Here is an 18,232-nt window from a genome sequence, read left to right on the forward strand (position 1 = left end):
CCTCCTCCTCCTCTTCCTTCTCCCTCCTCCTCCTTCTCTTCTTCCTTTTCCTCTTCTTCTTTTGTCTTTTTCAGACAGGGTCTCACTATGCAGTTCAGGTTGGCCTTGAGCTCACTTTGTAGCCCAGCCTGGTCTTAAACTTGAAACTATCCTCCTGCCTCAGCCTCCCAGGTGCTGGGATTACAGGCATGTGCCATCACATCTGGCTCATGAACTGCTCTTTGAACCACGAGTTTTCAGTCTCCATACAGGCTGTCCAAAAATTGCTAATGCAGACTATACTTCAAGTCGCCATGGCAAGGCATTGGGAAAAGTTTTCAATTAGTAATAATCATGCCTTGGATAATCCTCACAGCTACTGCCACTGTGCAAAGCTACAAGTTCATTCTTTATTTTTTAAAAATTTATTTGTGTGTGTGTGTGTGTGTGGCCAGCTCAGCCCACCAGGGGGCGGGGCTGACTGGCATGTGGTGCTGGGGGATTGAACTGCGGTCCCTGTGCTTTGCTAAGCTTGTTCTAAGTAGGTGCTTTAGACACTGAGCCATCTCACCAGCCCAAGTTCATTCTTTAAAAAAGTTTTTCTTTTTGAAATTAGTGTATGTCTTTAATGCATAGTAGTTATGCTTTCTTTGGAGAACTCATACATGTTTACAGTGGATCCTGATCTCTGACTGTTTTGTTCTTTTCTCTCCGTCCCCTAACTCCCTTTCTCCAGCTCTGAAAAATCAGCTGACTTGTTTCCTACCATTTTCTTTTTTTCTACTAATTTATTTATATTTTAGGCTTCTCACAGAAGAGAAACCATGCACATTCAGCCTTCTGGGTCTGACCTGTTAACACAAGTTTATTCTCATCAGCCATCACCTGATCTCATTTTGATCTTAAGCCCCAGAAGAAAATAATACTTATGCCAGCAGAAATGCTCCATGGCTTTACACAATGAGTGCGCTACTACTTTTGAACTTTTAAGGCTCACATTCATCCTGTGAGTGAGTGGTGTCTGACAGCGGAAGATATTCCTTTTGACAAAACATCTCAGAAAGGGAAAAGTTTGTTTAATTAACAGATTCCTCTCCATATGAGAATGTACTGTTTAAGAAGCAAAACAATTGGTTTATTATTATTATTATTATTATTTAATATATTTGGTTGTTGCAGGGTCTCACTATGCAGTTCAGACTTATGGTGATCCTCCTGCTTTCAGCCTCCCCAGTGCTGGGATTACATGCGTGCACCACTACACCCTGCCCTGGGGTGGGGCTGGTGCAGCATGGAGTGTTGGGGATCGAATTGCGGTCCCTTGTGCTTGCCTAAGCAGGCACGTTAGTCCTCTGAGCTATCTTGCCATCCCTTTTTAGTTTTTATTTTTATTTATTTATTATTTTTGCTGAATCGGGGATGGGACTTGGGACTTTGCATTTGCCAGGCAGGCACTTATGCCACTGAGCTAACCCCAGCCTGAAATGGTTTAATTTGAAAACAGAGGTGACTGTTTTCAGCGTGACGCAGGCCATGTCTGTCACTAATCAGGACCCGAAAGTTAAGAACAGAGAGAAGAAAACAAAAAGCAAACCTCTTCCAGTAAGACAGGTAAACCAAGTCGGACAGAATTTTCAAGTGTTCGTAAGAAATTCCGATCTGTAAGCTTAATGATCTTTAAGCCGCTTTTGTTTTCCTTGTTCCTTATCCAGCGGTTCGCCTGCAGGAGAAATCATAGAGTAGAGCATTTGCCTTAAAGTGTGTTAAAGGGTAAGAAATAAAAGTTTTAGAAAAAGAGTAGGCACTTTGTTCAATGTATAGACAGAATGGAAGCAGAAAATAAAATCTCTAGTCAGTAAAAACATCTTTTAAGCTCAATGTTTGGCATTCTTCATTTGGCTTCAATTTATAACAAATGCAGAAAAACATCACTTGAGGCAAAGTCCGTGTTTAAGCTATTCAGCTTTGTCTTCCTGGCTTTCATAAGGGCTTTCATTGATGATCCCTGTTTCATACCATCTGATCTTTGGATTTAGGGACCAGTCAGTGAGGTTCTGTAACTTCCAGGCAGGTTTTTCAAGGTTTATCATACCTTGCCTTCATCTGGACTCCTAGATCTTTCAGGAATGCAGACTATGTTGGAATGAATTTTTGCCACCATAGAAGAGAAGACCTAGTGGTCAACTCCCAAACAAAACCAAAATCAAAGTCAAATATGTCCCTTCTTACATTCTCTGTCCTCATAGTGAAGGACTCAGAGCAGAAAGCTTCTTATCTCCTGAGCCTGAATTTCCATGATCTTACAAATATATTAAAGTCCACTTTCACACTTATTTGTAACTCAATATTGAGCAGAGCTAATATCTGCTGTTTGTTGGAAGCATTTGTTACACACCTGGTCTTGGGGATCAATCATCAAAGGCCACCGTCTCCCCTGAGTAACCAGAATGCCATTTTCTGTTGAGATCAAGTCCCGGGGCAGACCGTCTGCGTTCCATTGCCGTATCTCATAGGGATCTCCAAGAATGTTAATGAGACTGAAGGAGGGGTCGATTGGGACCTGCAGTTGCTGGCAGTACTCTATCCAGCACTCTATAAGCTGTACAAGGAGTAGAGTTTGCAGAGAGAGATTCAGGAATGCTTAATAAATAAAGGCACTTGCAATACATGTTGGACCAGTGGAAGCCAGTGGCTGGAAGAGTTTGTCCCTCACTGTCTCCTCGGGAATCTTGGTGTCAGAGCAGGGGACACAGGAAGTGCACTTGTTGTCAGGAGACATGGTGCTAGGGCCATACCAAGGGCTGCGCCTTTGAGCAGGTCCCTCTCCCTGGATGACAAGGTTTCCTGTCCTGTACATGACTAGGTTGTCACAGGGATTTTCAACAAGGTGTGTGTTGCTTGTCTCAGGAGTATTGAAGCATGTGGGGAAGTCTGGGATTGTCACAATGACAGAGTTGCCACTGGCAATCGGCACATGGAGGCAGGGCCGTGGGAGGGGAGGGACATGAGTGAAGAGCACACGACAAACACTGTCTGTCCCAAAGCCACCACTGGCCTCAGGGAGCAGAATGGCACCAGGTGACCCCGAGCTCCTGTGGCCTCAGATGAATCTTAGGCCAGGTTTTGTAACACAAGAGGAGAGCAAAGTGTTCTGCAGGAAAACACTTCATAAAAGGGACTCTAAGATCCTTCCCGATAATTCAGCTTCCTGGAAATGGTACAAAAATGGAACTTTTATCTTCTGATAAATGAGAGTTTTTAGTTTTTAGAAAGAGAAAAGCCCAAGAAACCATGGGTTCATGCTGTGTGCTGCTTGTTCTCACTTCGCAGCTCTGTAGGGACTCACTGTCTCCCTTCTTTCTCTCGGGTTTTTATTTATATTTATTCTTTTTTTTTGCGGAACCGGGGATTGATCTCAGGCCCTTGCACTTGCCAGGGAAGCGCTTATTCTGCTGAGCCATCTCCCCAGCTCCATCTCTCAGGTTTTTGGAGGAAGAACTTTCTCAGATGGAAGAAGGAAAGGGAGACACATGTTAAGGAATCCTAGGAATAGACTACCAATGGCCCATGGGAGGGGTGGAGTGCTGAGGAAAATAGAATACTGTATACAATTATATAACATGATTAATGAATGTATAACATCTAGATAATATAGAATAATGTAATATACATTTATATGTAATTGCCCATATGACTACAAACACAATTAATGTATTCTGCTGTAGTTACATAAATTTACATACTAAATTTTTCCCTGGTGCACCTCTGCAGTGGCCAGCCTGCATCTGAACGCAGGGAAGGGAGCCCACCGCAGCCCCAGCGCCGCCTGGCCGCTCTTTTGGGAGGTGGCCTCACTCACCATTTGCCTGTACTGGGCCGTGAAGGCTCCGTAGTAAGCCACGCAGGCCGCGGCTATGAACACGTTCCCAGTGATGTTCGAAATCTCCTCCTCGAATTTCTGGATGCTCTCTTCCCACCGAACCTGCTCGTCTCCCAGCGCAGCCGTCAGCTTTCCTGCGCGCACCAGGCGCGCTTTCGTCAGGGCCATGGTCTTTGCTGGCCATGTGAACACCAAGTCATGTTATTAAGTATCTTCCTAAATGTCACCCACCTGCTTTTGCTTGGAGAAGGATTAATGCTGCTTAACTAAGGGCCTGAACACTTTATGAAATCTCATGCTGACTCATTTTGTTTTCTATTCGTCAACCAAGGGTAAATTTGCCTCTTCTGTGAGGAGAGAGCTCTCTCTTTTGGTAGCTTAAAAAAAATTAATTTGTTTTTTATTTTGAGACAAGGTCAAGATAAATTGCATAGGTGGAACTTGAACCTTCTAGTCCTCCTGCCTCAGCCTCCCAAGTGGTAGGTTTTTGGGCAAGTGCCTGGCTCCCAAAATCTCTCTGTTTTTCTTATTTTTGGTATTGAGTATTGAAATCAGGGTTTTTACATTGAGCTATATCCCCTGCCCCTAATATTTTTTAAATTTTGAGACAGTCTTGTTAAATTGCCCAGCCTGAGCTTATGCTTGTGATCTCTTGCCTCAGCCTCAGAGTCCTGGGCTTCCCCCCCGGATGTGCAGCACCACATCTAGCCCTGAGAACTTCCTGATGCCATTACCCTGCTGAAGCTAGTGCTGTCTGTGTCACCTTTATGTCCCTTTCTAGATTAATCTCATGTGTTGTCTTGAGTTGCAATGCTGTATGCTCCAGTAAGCCTCACTGGGTACAGGGTGCTGCTTGTAGACAGCACCTCGTTTGATACGAGGAGGTGAGTGAAGAGGAGCACTCGAAGGATTTCCTGCATGTCAGAGGAAGGCTGAGGCCTAAATGCCGGGAAAGTCTTCCTACCTTTGAAAACCAGGCGCTTCCTTCCCAGGGTAAGTTTTATGAATCGCTTACCCAAACTTTCTTTTTCATTTACACCTTTGTCATATTCATCTCGCAAGGCTTGTATTTGACCTTCCACTTGTTTTAGTAATGCTTGCTTTTCTCTGAGGGTAGCCATTGTAACATCAAGTTCAGCCTAATAAAATCAAGCAAATATTTAAAAAATAAGACTGAATTTTCCCACTTATTATAATTGATTTTCTAAACAAAATATGACACATTCTCTCTTACATGTCCAGAAAAAGACCCTCATTGATATATATAATTAAAACACTTAAAAGCTTGGGAAAAATATAAAAGCAGAAGCAAACAAAAGCAAAATATAAAAACAAAAAGCTCAATGAAATAACCTGCAAAAGGAACAAAGAAATAGATACATTCATCATTTGAGATCAGTTTGATACCAGGATAGGTTATTATTTTAAATCATGAAACAAATAAAATATTCATGCAATAGTGAAAAAACTAATTTTCCTAAGTAGTTGTTTGCCTCAGGGGTATGCTAACTGTGTCCTGAAGGCCATAGCTAGCTGGCTTGGTTTTGGTACAGTCTGTGGACTAAGAATGTTTTTAATTTTTTTTACAATGAATAGAGAAAATCAAAAGAAGAATATTCTGTGATGTTCTTTCATACCTGTGTGGAAATTTGAAAAAAAATATTTTGGTGCATAGCCATGTTTATTCATTATATTGTCAAAGGCTTTTTATGTGTGTGGGGGTAACAAGGGTTGAGTCCTTAAAACAGAGAGCAGATAGCCCACAATAATGAAAGTATTTATTGTCTAAATCTTTCTAGAAAACTTTTGTGTATTCATCCTTTAGACCTATGATTTTTTTGGTTCTTTTTTTTTTTTTGCGGAACCGGGGATTGAACTCAGGCCCATTGCACTTGCCAGGGAAGCACTTATTCCACTGAGCCATCTTCCTGACCCGGTTCTTTTCTTTACTAAATAATCATTATTTGTTTTTCTTGAGAAGACTAGGGACTTTACATCCAACCGTAGCTCTAAAAACCTCACATGATCTCAGACGTGGGAGTATTTAGCAAATGGAAGTACAGTGTAGAATATCAGATGCTAGAGGAGCAGGTCCATCAAAAATACATAGCTGTATTTCTTCTTTTTTCAGATGAATATGCTAAGGACTCACTTTCCTTTTATACTAGAAGAAGGCTGATTTTATAGAAAGTTTATGAGAAAAAAAGAACCCCTCCACTGTCAGTTTATTGTTTAAAACAATAACTAATTTTCAAAAACCTTGTCACTGTTCATATTGGATAGGATCAGTGGCATTACGTAAACAGCTTGAATGGCCAAGAATCACGACCTTTAGTTCTATCAGATAGCACAGTATAGGGGCCAGGAATACAGCTCAGCGGCATAAGCACCTGCCTGGCAAGTGCAAGGTCCTGAGTTCAATCCCTGGTACTGAAAAAAAAAAAAAAAATCACAGTATAGGTAATGTACCTGAGCTGCGCGGAGTTTTTGTCTTTTGGGTTCGACCTCCTTGAGTACGCGCGAATACAGATCCATTGCTCTTACCCACATGCACATCGACTTACACGCTTTGGATACTTTTTCTACTTTCTCGGGCACAAAGTCAGGGTTATTAATATACTTCTGAAGCTTTGCCAGTATCTGAGGCTTTATGTTCTCCTTGTCATATTCTAAAAGCCTTCTTAGGAAGTTAGAATCACCAAGAAGCTGCTTTGCTGTTGGCCAATCAGGCCTGAAAGACAGACGAGGTAAGTTAGCGACACTGTAATCAAATAATTACGTAAAAGAAAAGATGTATTTTTCTGAGAACATGATGTTATCCCAATAAGTAGGGGCTTTTCCTCTCAGTGCAATACTTCCAGTAATTGGTAGTTATGTGCACCACAATTAATTCACGAGGAGAAAGATAATTGGATGACCGAGGGGCTACCCAACCCAGATGTCGCAGAAAAAGATTATAAAACAGTAGGGTTATAGAATGTAAAGAATTATGGCAACAATTATTTCATTTCAAAAATGCTCTAGGTTCTCACATTTTATCTCTTTTGCTTTAGTTTTGACCTTTAAAAAAAATCTCCTGCAGGAACATCACAAAAAATAAACTTCTAACTGGCCTTTCTTTTTGTCAACCTTGCTCTTTAGAACTTTTGCCACACTGCTGTTTCTACTATAAATATATGATTAGGTTAAAAAAAAAAGTTTAATAGCTCTCAATTCCTCTGTTCATGGGCTTTCTATCTGTGCTTTGTGGAGGCTCCTGCCCCATGCCATGGTGCCAGTCATAATGACATCATATCCTGGGGGTGCTTAGGAAAATTGGAAAATTACATTTCTTCATAGTGAAGTCTGAACTGCTTGGTGGATACATACAGGATCTTTCGTGATTTTGTCTCTGTCCCTCCACCAGACCCAGTGCTGTCCCATTCCATGAGCATCTCAAGTCCCTGAAGTCTTGTCACGGTCACACCTCCACCTGAGCTAACACTCTGAAAAAGTGTTGTCTTGTATCTCACTCCCCACTGGGGTGTCTGCATCTTGGAGGACAAAACTTTACCTCTTCCATGATTGAGCATAAAATAGATGCTGAAAAAAAAAATGCCTGTTGGGTCAATTTGTTGAATGACTGATCAAATTAATGAGAGATTTTGGAAGAGAATGAACAAACTATATGAAAATAGGGGAAAAGAGTAAAGACATTCCACCCGATATTCTAGTAATACGTGACCCTGAGTTACTCACTTGGCATTTAAGAGAATAGAGATTGCTTCCATTACAGTCATGACCAAATCTGGCGGCTTTGTAAAAACTCTGATTTCAGATATATCGGCTTTATCTAAAGAATCCAGGGCCTTATTGGCAGCTTCGAGTGCAGGTAGAGCTTCTTCAAGATCTCTTTGAGCGTCGTCAGCTATTGCTTGGGTTTCCTCAGCTTTCACTTTTGCTATTGCCTCTTCATCTTGCACAATATTGCGGACCTGCCGGTTGGAACGCAACTGCTTAAGCAGACTCGTTAGAGACCGAGCTCCCAATTGGAAAGCCTGAAATTTACACTGCTCCAAAATCTGAAACTTTCTGAGTGCCAGCCTGGTGCCACAAATGGAAATTTCCCAGCCAGAACACGGGCACACTGAAAATGCTGCCTGAAGTGACCTTCGTTTTATACAAAAGTACATTTAGGTGTAGACTTGGATCTCACCCTGCAGACATCTCACTATGGATATGTAAATATTCCAAAAGCTGGGAAAATCCTAAATACCAAACACTTCTGGTCCCAAGTATCTCAGAAAAGGGCTACTCAGCTGTATTTGAATTTCAATGTTTTAAAATAAAGCTAACAATAATGGGTTGTATTTGCCCTTTGGATTAGATCAATAATGAGCAGGAATTACTAGATTACATTTGATGCTGCTCGGCCACCTCATGCCTTATTGGTACCACAGTGGGATTATACTATTATAGCAAGCGGTTCTTTCTTAGGAGAAGGATAGCTGCTGCGTGGGGCGCTGTTCCTTTCAGTACTTCAGTCCCACATATTGAGCTGCCTCCTCCTCTAGCACAGAACCAGGCTAAGTGAATACAAGGAGACTTCACAACTTAAAAACACTGCCACCTTGCTGACAACAATCTCCGGGCCAGATCTATTACAGCATCATCACCACTGTATTTGAGCATGTTTGTAACGCAGAACAGCAATGTCCACTTAGGGGAATATGCATATAGCATATTTTGATTGTTTCAAACCCTTTACCCTCCTCTCCTTTTCTCCACTTAATTATTTTAATGGTATATGTAGCAAAGTAATCTGACTTTGCAGCAGTCTTTGTGAGCGGCCAGCTGCTGGCTGCTTCTTCTCAACCCCCATCGACTCATACCTGGTCAGCGCTTTCTTGATCCACAGCCAATTTTTCCATTAGGGCCTCAACATCTTGTGATTTTATGAGGAGCACAGGTTCTAAAGCGGAAAGGTCTAATTTCATTTTATCTACTAACACGTTTGTTTCTAACAGCTTGGTGAGACCATTCTTCACCCGATCTCGTGCCTAAATGGCAACCAAAAATTGCATTAAACGGGATATCATAGAACACAAGTTCACTGGCGTCTATTACTCATACAGTAAACTTCACACCATGAAATTAGTGAATCAATGAGTAATACTTCAAGCTGTGAAAATGCTGCAAGTTGGGAAATTGTCAGCTAAAGGAACTCTGGGAAGTGGCCACACGGTGCAGCGGGAGGCATTTGAAGTCATGTCTCCCGGCCACAGCTACGGCGCACTCCTGGCCTTGGCTTGGTGAGGCTCACACTGCATTGTTTTTATTCTCCATATTGCATGTTGAGAGAGGGAGGGACAAGTTCAGACAGGTGTCCTTGGAGGTCACAGCTGTTCACACAAGGTGCACCAGCCAGGCCGGGCTTACAGTTCAGGGGACTGGGTCTTGGGCGCCTGGCTGTGGGTGTGCAGCTGGCTTCTGTTTCCAAGGTGAAAACTCTGGACAAGCACATGTGGCAGAGGAGACAACTGAGAAGAGCTGCTTCTTGAAGGTGAGTCAGAAAGCTTGGTTCAAATTGGGAGGTTAAAAAATGTGTCTCCCAAGTTACCTTACAAGGCACGCGTTCTGAGGTAAAAATTCTCTGAAAAACACTCTGAATATCTAAATGGTAAATGATTCCATTTTTGTTGTGCTTAACATGCTGAAAATTTTAGGTCATGTTAAAAGCGCAAAGATAATGAGGATGGTGGCCACTATGCTCTGAATATTTTATATAGTCCAAGGATTGCATTATTTATTTTCTACAACAATTTGAGAGGGGCCTGGGAGATGGCTCAGTGGAATAAGCACTTGCCTGCCAAGCACAAGGGTCTGAGTTCAATTCCCGGTTCCGAAAAAAAAAAAAAAAAAAATCTTGTGTCCAAAAACAATTTGAGAACACTGTAGATACTTTTTTGGGATGGCTGTTTTTATTTTGTTATGAGAGACAAAATACTCTGTCAGAACACTGACATTTTAAGCGGAGGAGTTCAAAGATGGTTTCATTAGGGTGGAGCAGCACCTAAGCACTGTTGACATAGGTGCCTGAGATGTGGCTGGTAGAACATTTGATGGCAGAGTCTTTAATGAGAAAATTCAAGCTAAAAATAAGCCCAAAATTATAGTTTTTTTTTTTTTAACTAAACAGGCAATTGGAATCCATGGTACCAAAATAAGTGATAAGATTATTATAAAACAAAATGGACAGACTAAATATTCAATTTAATTTTCCACCTATGAGAATTGTGCAGTAAAATCACAGCTTACTTTGTATTCTAGACATGCTTGTTGGAACTGTTCATCCCAGGTTAGAATTAAGTAGCCAGGCAGGTTGCACATTGTGGTGTCATTACTACAGTAGTTTCTTTTTTTTTTTTTTTTTAAATATTTATTTATTTATTTTTTTTGGTATGTGGCCAGCTCAGCCCACCAGGGGGCAGGTGGGCTGGCATGTGGTGCTGGGGGATTGAACCGCGGTCCCTGTGCCTTGCTTGGCTTAGCTTGTTCTAAGTAGGTGCCTTAGACCACTGAGCCATCTCACCAGCCCAGTAAAGTTTCTTAAGATATAAACACTTCTTAAACTTCACTTCCTGCTAAAGTTTACAGAAATCACCTAACATGCTCAAGGGTATGCTGCGAAAAGCAGAGCTTAGGTTCCATGTGCTGTGGCTGACCCCAAAGTCTGTGGTCGTACTGGGGAGCATGGCATGTGTCACAGCACTAAGATCCCATCTTTATGGCTTCACAAGAGGTCTTCTTCCATATTAAATATGGTAGAGATGACTAGGACTCTGCTTGACTTCGATGTTGTTGGACTATACATCATTAGACTGTTACACATTGCTCTACAGATCATTATATAAATGTTAGAAGGAATATAAGGCACTAGGAAGGGGGAGCCATTGGAGTGACAGCCCAGGACCCTTTTGTAGACAAATAGTAAGTGGCTAAGGGAACGGGTCAGGACAAAGATGGTTTTAAAAAGTAAGACAGGTATACAGATTTGGTATTCATTACTGAAACTTTGGGGTTCAAGCAAATAACCTGTTCTTGTCAACAGCACTGAACTTACTGAAACCAACTGCTTCCTTTTCTCGGTCAGCATCGACAGGTAGAGGTTGATGAGCTCCAGGTAGGAGGTGGGCGTTGTGTAGTAGCGCCGGCGGAGCTCGGCGTAGTAGCGGTCTGCCATCTGGGAGACGCTCAGGTGCACGTTGACGCACATGAGAGAAAGCTTCTCTTTCAGTTCTTCATTGCCAGGGTCCACAGCTGAGAAAAACGTCTTTGATACAGAAAGAAGTGCTTCTTTGGGCCACTGTAAGTAAAGAAGCAATCTGGGAAATTTGTTGGTCATTTCAATAACAGGCAAAATAACAACCAAGCAAGCTGTATTTCTCCAGAGCATTTTCTTGGCTAATCTCTCTTAGCTAGATAACTCCTAAGCTTGGTAATAAGCTACGGTGCTTCAGGAAATGAATTTCATCCCTGTCCATCAGTGGTGGTGGGGGCCAGGGGATGGTCTCTAGCACAATGTCAAGCAGACAGAAGTGTTTAAAAAATAGGTAGGGACTGACTGACTGAATGATTGGGTGTCTGTAGTGTCTGTAGGATCCCACAGATGGAATCATACACACTGAGAGAACCTCATGTCCTTGCTGTATTTATTATTCTGTTGGAACATCAGGCTCATCATCATAATCTCTTTCCTGAACACACTTCTACTTCTTTACTCCTCTCCTGGTCCTTTGAGTTTACTGGAACCTTGTTCAGATGCAACCAAGCAGAATGCACATAGTCATGCAGATGGGCTTTGCTTTAAATGCACAACAGTTAACTCTTCTGTGCAGTCCACAAAGGTTTCTACATTTTCTCTTATGTCACTTTTGTCTCCTCCTGAGTATTTCACATCCTATTTTACTTCCTCAGGCTGCCAACCGTTCCTCTTCATTCTCAGCTGATGAATTTGCTTCCCGCATGGACAAAAAAGTAGAAGCAATGGAAATAGAACTTCTGTGAGTTCAGCCTTCCCCCACGTCCACTGGGCACCTCTGCTGTCCTCCCTGTCAGGGCAAGCTGTCCATCCTCCCTGCTCAGGGTGGTTAGGTCCCCTCACTGATGACTTGACCTCATCCTTCACTGCTTATTTAGGGACATGGATCTTCCAACAACTAACACTACCTGGGTCGTCAATGGATGTCTCTTCATGATGACCATTCTCAGCAGGTACACACATGCTGCTTAATTTTCTCACTTAAAAATACCCCTCACACACCCTTCCCCGCTTAGCTCTTATCCTCAACTCTACCTTCTTTGGCAAAGTTCTTGAGAGAGTTGCTTATGCTCATCTCTGGTTTTTCTCCCTACTCTCTTGAGCCCTCTCCCTTATCATCCAGTGAAACAGCTCTTGCCATGGCCACTGGTAACAACTACACTGTTTAATTGAAAGGTCTTCTCTTCCTTTATAAATTCTGTTCTGCCTTTGTTCTGTGACAGTCACTGTCATCCTAGTATGAGTAATTTCCCAATAGCATTTATTTATGTTTATTATTATTATTTTTTAATGTATTTAGTACAGGCTCTATAGGGGCTCATCACACAGATTGGACTCATAGTGATCCTCCTGTTTTTCAGCCTCCCAAGTGCTGGGATTACAGATGGGCCCCACCACATCCAATCTCAATCACCATGTCAGCATGCCCTGTGGGCAGGGCTGGCACAGCAGGCTGAGGATCAAACCCCTAGCTCCCGCATCTGCCTAAGCAGGTGCTTTAATTCGCTGAGCTATCTGGTCAGCCCTCCCAATAGCCTTTAAAGTTAATGCAACGCCCCAGAAAATGTCATCCACCTTTGAAAGAAGTAGGCTGGCTTTTCACAGAGGCATTTAGGAAATCACTCACCTGGACAAACCAGTCAATGGTGCAGCAGTTCACGAGGGAGGGGAACATCCTGCATCGGGACCGGAAGGCCTCTCCAACTGGGCTCATGCAGAGGACAATGTGTAGCTTCTGACGGACTCTGCTGATAAAGTACTGAAACACCTGACCAAAAGAAAAGTATTTTTTTCAGTTAAAAAGTAGGATGAGGCAGCAGTGAAGATTAGTGTTGGCAATGCATTTGAAGTTGCTACTTTCAGATTAAAAAAATGTTAGCATAGTAGAAGTGTGAATTGCTGTGTTGAATATCCACTGTGATTCCTTTCTTTCAAGAGCCCTGGGGAGATCGAAAACATTTTGCAGACTCCTTGCCGTTAGGCTTTTGGCTGTGACTCGAGTCCTCATCTTCTAGGTATTGGAGGAGACCTTTTGAGTAAAGTAGAGAGAGATATTCAAACCAGGTTTGGGCAAGGAAAGTGGGGAGAGCAGCAGGGAGCCAGCATCCGGTCCACAGGTGTGGATCTTGGGGAAAACGGCGTGGTCCTGTGGCTAGTACTTGCGATGTGGCCCCCTTAGCCACTTCCTGACATGAGGACAACACGTGGCTTTGGAGCTGGCAGCTGAAGCACAGCATGCTGACTGGTGAGTGGCTTTCTGGGTGTGCAGGGAAGGCTGTGGTGGAGGCAGAAGCACTCCTAATCATTGACCTCGACAGCATGTGCTTATACTCATTCCAGAAAGTTCCATCCAGTATCTCACTCTGCGGCCTTCCCAGTGTTTTTGTATCCTTTCGCTCAGTCCCTGTGGGCTTACCTTAGCTTACATAGACATGCTATCTGTATGTACTATAATAAATATATGGTTAATATTTAAATTTTAAATTCTTACAGTATCCAAGCAAGGGAGCATACTTATCCTTAATTCTTGCCACTTTCTGAAGAAATCCTGTGAGTCTTCTTTTGCAGTACTTTTGGTTGTACTCTCCCAGCTGCCCCCAATGTCTGGAATTGGCTGGAAATGTTTACCTTTCAGTGTCATTTTTGACTTTTGGGAAAAGCCAGAAGTTGCACGGTGCTAAATCTGTTTTTATTTGACAGGACATTGCTGTTCCTGAAGCAGTGTGTGGCAGGGAACATTGTCATGCCGGAGGATGAAACTGCCCATTTCTCAGGCCATTTTCTGGCTGTTTCACTTCTGAAACACTCCAGCAAGCCCTTACAGTACTTAGAGTTCACTGAGGTGCTCTGGGTGCGAACTCAGCTTGCACAATTCCATTAAGGTTAAAGCGGCAATGAACACCACCTTGCTGCTGCATCTTGATTGACGCCATCTGTGGGACGCCAGCTCTGCCTGAGGAGAGCTGGGCGAGTTCCACTTTGAACTCTGGTCTCAGGCCCGTAACTGTGGACCCAAATTTTATCTTCTGGGCTCATTCTTAATTTTTTAATCACTTATTTATTTATTTATTTACTTATTTATTTACTTGGTACAGGGTCTTGCTACTCAGCTCGGACTCACAGTAATCCTCCTCACAGCCTCCCCAGCACTGGGATTACAGGTGTGTGCGAGTACACCCGGTTTCTGGGGCTGTTTTGTGCTCATTCTATTTCTTTTCTTTTCTTTTCTTTTCTTTTCTTTTCTTTTCTTTTCTTTTCTTTTCTTAAGAGAGTACAGGGGGCCAGTCCAACAGCTCAGCAGACTAAAATGCCTGCTTAGTCAGAGTGCAGCGGTCTGGGTTTGATCCCCAGTGTGCCATGCTGGCCCTGCCCCCCATGGGGGCTGTGCTGGGACCAGCAATTGAGACTGGGCAAGGTGGCACATGCCTGTAATCCCAGCTCTTGGGAGGCTGAAAACAGGAGAATCACTATGAGTCTGATCTGTGTAGTGAGATCCTGTAGACCCTATAGACCCTGTACTAAATAAAAAAAATAAAAAAAAAAAAGAGAGCACAAAATAGTATTAAAACAGAAAAATTGAAAGTGATACAGAATTTCTCTTGACAAATATGAATGTCAGAGTACTTACTGTAATGCATAGTGCTGTCTTTCAACCATTTATTCCTATTACTGGATTTATGCACAAAATTGGAAGAAGAAAGGAGAAAAGGGTGACGGTACAACTCCACTGAGACTGTTGCTCGTGGCCTGGGTTTTGCAGCACGCTTCAAAGCACACCTTCTCTCCCCTCCAGTTCACAGTGGACTGACTGCCCTGAACAGGCTGAAACACGGCTTAGGGGATTTGTGGATTGTGGCATGAAAGGACAACCTGTTCTTTAGAAATCAGGTAGCTCTCCTGGTGGGTGTTACCTCATCTCTGTTTCCCTCAGAGATTCCGACTTCCTTTGCTTTTGGCCTGGTGGCTGCTAAAACCTGCTCCAGTTCATCCTTTTCAAATAAATTGGGCACTTCGCCTGAGTTCAGGATGTTATTTATGTCCTCTAGGAACTCTTCCACTACTATCTGCAGAAGAAAGCAGTTATCACTGTAACTCAAGCATTTTGCACTTATTACAGGCAAATTATAAAGGAAAGATTTATTTTTTAAATGACTATGAGTTCATTTCATCATTAAGAAATGATAACCTTAAAAATTAGATGGATTTCAGTACTTGGGGGGCTGAGGCAAGAGGATCATTTTGAGTTCACAGCCAGCCTGGGCTACAAAGTGAGCTCAAGCCCAGCCTGAATTGCAGAGGGAAATCTGGTCTCAAAAAGGAAAAAAAAAAAAAAAAAGGCTGATGAGATGATGAGATAGCACAGTGGACTAAAACACCTGCTTAGACAAGCTCATGGACTGTGGCTCAATTCCAGGCATCACATGCTGCACCAGCCCTACCCCCAGGGCGGGCTCAGAGTTCAGAGGTAATGGCACACACTTGTAATCCCAGTGCTGGGGAGGCTGAAAACAGGAGGGTCACTATGAGTCTGAGCTGCATAGTGAGACCCTGTAAACAACCAAATACAAAAAAAAAAAAAAAAAAAAAAAAAAAAAAAAAGAAAGTACTGCGTGCCGTGCAGGCCCTGGAACCCCCCTCTGGCATCACTGTGCCGGCTACTAAAATCAGGTGTGGTGTCACATGCCACAGGAGGATCACTAGGAGTCCAAGCTGTGTAGCAAGGCCCTGTGTCACACACACACACAAAATAAAAGTAAAGAAAAAAAATTGGATGGGATTGTAACATTCTAGCATGTCATGGGTATTGAGTTTTCATTTTTGCTTCTTGCATTGTTTCTTAAAAGGCAGCCGTATCTTACCTGGTACGAGTCATCCATGCAAGTATTTTGTGTCCTGCTCCTTTCAGTTCCTGTGCTGTTATAAATATTAATCCACCTTTTTTGTTTAGAGTATTCAGTATATTTTAGCCACAAATATGGGAGTGGAGGCGCCACAGAGGCACTGCGCTAAGCATTGACATGGACACGGGGGTTTGTGGACCCGCCTGCATTATACAAACACTTTTAAGCCTACACCTATTTTCCCTGGGTGGATTATTCTGTTGGAAATAATTCTCAGGAGTGATACTAAGCAACTAAAGTACGTGGATATTTTCTGGAGCTTGAAGATTTTACTATTTCTCATTCAATTCAAGTATGACTTTAATAATTTTTAACATTTTTTTTGTTAGCTTGGAAAGTATAAATGTTTGTTTTGGGAGAATTTAATTTACATACCTTTGCTGTTTAGCAAAGGTAAATATTATCTTTATTTTTTTTCCATTAAAAATCTGCTCAGATTCTGTAATCATTTATGTATTAGGGTGTTCTTTTAAATATAAATGGCTAATTTATACATTATGAAATAAAGTTTTTGTCTCATAATTGATGCAAATATTTAAAAGTAATTTATCAAATTGGAATCTTCTGACAAGGTAGAAGATCATTTTTTTCTTCATTTGTAACTTTCCGTTTTTTCTCATATAAATTTTCCACAATCATGTCTGTTAGTTTTCCCCAAGAACAAATACTAGCTCTTTTTGTCTTAATTTATTTTTATTATTATTGATTTATTATTGTTATTATTATTATTTAATGTATTTAGTACAGGGTCTACAGAGTCTCACAGATTAGACTTGTAGTGATCCTCCAATTCAGCCTCCCAAATGGTAGGATTATAGGCACGTGCCACCATGCCCAGTCTCAATCACCATCTCAGTGCGCCCTGGGGGTGGGGCCGGCGGGGCAGGGCATGCAGGGGATTGAACTCGGGTACCTGCATCTGCCTAACCAGACACTTTAATCCGCTGAGCTATCTGGCCTGCCCAGTCTGATTTTTTATTATTTATCCGCTGAGCTATCTGGCCTGCCCAGTCTGATTTTTTATTATTTATTCTTTTACCTTACAGTTTCCTTTCTTACTTGTCTTGATTCTTACTTGTCTTGATACTTGCTTGTGCTCTTTTTCCCTAAACTCTGTGTGTGTGTGTATGTGTGTGTGTGTGTATGCGTGTGTGTGTGTGTGTGTGTGTGTGTATTTTTTAGGGAAGGGTCTATAGGGTGTTCAGAGTCTCACCACTAGATTGGACTCGTAGTGATCTGCCTGTTTACAGCCTCCCAGGAGCTGGGATTACAGGCACATGCCACCACGCTCAGTCTCAATTGCTGTCTCAGTGCGCCCTGGGAGGGGGGAGGGGGGCTGGCATGGCAGGCCCGGGGATCGAACCCCTGGCCCCAGCATCTGCTTGCAGGTGCTTTAATCCACTGAGCTATTTGGCCAGTCCTTTCCCTAAACTTTTCAGTAAACTATTTTTTGTTGTTTCTGTAACTTTTTTGATTCAAATCCACATTTTATTGATATTAACTGTATTGTTCCTATTCTCTAAATAGAGATTTTGATTTCATTGATTTTTATATGACTATTTAATGTTTTGAGCCACATCATAAATTCCTCCCTTGATTAAATCAATGGGCCAAGAGTGTTATTAGGAAAGATTATGTTTTCTAAAATGTAATGAAAAACTTATTTAGGCCTAATTTATGATCATTTTTTCACAAATTAATCCTCTTACAGTGTTTTAAAAATTAAAAACAAGTTTAAAACATTTATGCCTCAAGTCTGTCACTTTCTATTCCTTAGTTCATTTTTAGAGTTTTATCCTAAGGTGAAAATACATGAGTGGAGTCAATGTCCTCTAGCATATAATTCAAAACCAGTTAAGTTGGTCATTGTAGACAGAGTAAATTTTGCCTGAAACATAGCATTTTTTTTTTTTTTTTACTTTTCTTGCATAAAGTGTATTTCCCTGATTTTGTTCAAGTAACCATTTTTTTACACGCACTTTTACCTTCTGCTACCTTCTCCTTTCACCCAATGAGCATCAACTTTTCTTTCTTTGACTTTTGATCCTAATTATTTAGAATTTAAAGGAGGAAACTTGGTAAAAATAAGTCAAAGTCTTTTACAAGGTGCAGAAAATCTGTTAACAGAAGCAATGATCCTCTGAACTTCACCCTCCAAACTTCAAAGCACAG

General features: G+C 42.0%; 1 protein-coding gene and 1 non-coding gene across 2 annotated transcripts in view; both read right to left on the reverse strand.

Annotated features, from left to right (window-relative positions):
- Positions 1-18,232, reverse strand: part of Dnah6 (dynein axonemal heavy chain 6) — a 296,200-nt gene that overhangs the window by 56,515 nt on the left and 221,453 nt on the right. The window contains exons 48-57 of the mRNA XM_023702951.1: positions 15,071-15,223; positions 12,787-12,927; positions 10,962-11,204; positions 8,731-8,898; positions 7,598-7,833; positions 6,329-6,590; positions 4,875-4,998; positions 3,839-4,035; positions 2,375-2,578; positions 1,574-1,699 (exon numbers count right to left, since the gene is read on the reverse strand). Coding sequence (XP_023558719.1) covers positions 1,574-1,699; positions 2,375-2,578; positions 3,839-4,035; positions 4,875-4,998; positions 6,329-6,590; positions 7,598-7,833; positions 8,731-8,898; positions 10,962-11,204; positions 12,787-12,927; positions 15,071-15,223 — 1,854 coding nt within the window. The remainder of the gene's footprint in view (positions 1-1,573; positions 1,700-2,374; positions 2,579-3,838; positions 4,036-4,874; positions 4,999-6,328; positions 6,591-7,597; positions 7,834-8,730; positions 8,899-10,961; positions 11,205-12,786; positions 12,928-15,070; positions 15,224-18,232) is intronic.
- Positions 243-376, reverse strand: LOC111813069. Its single transcript, XR_002818402.1, has one exon. It is a non-coding gene; the product is annotated as a U4 spliceosomal RNA (small nuclear RNA).

This window comes from Octodon degus, unplaced genomic scaffold (genome assembly GCF_000260255.1).
Source record: "Octodon degus isolate 3935 unplaced genomic scaffold, OctDeg1.0 scaffold00162, whole genome shotgun sequence".
In the NCBI taxonomy this organism is placed as follows: Eukaryota; Metazoa; Chordata; class Mammalia; order Rodentia; family Octodontidae; genus Octodon; species Octodon degus.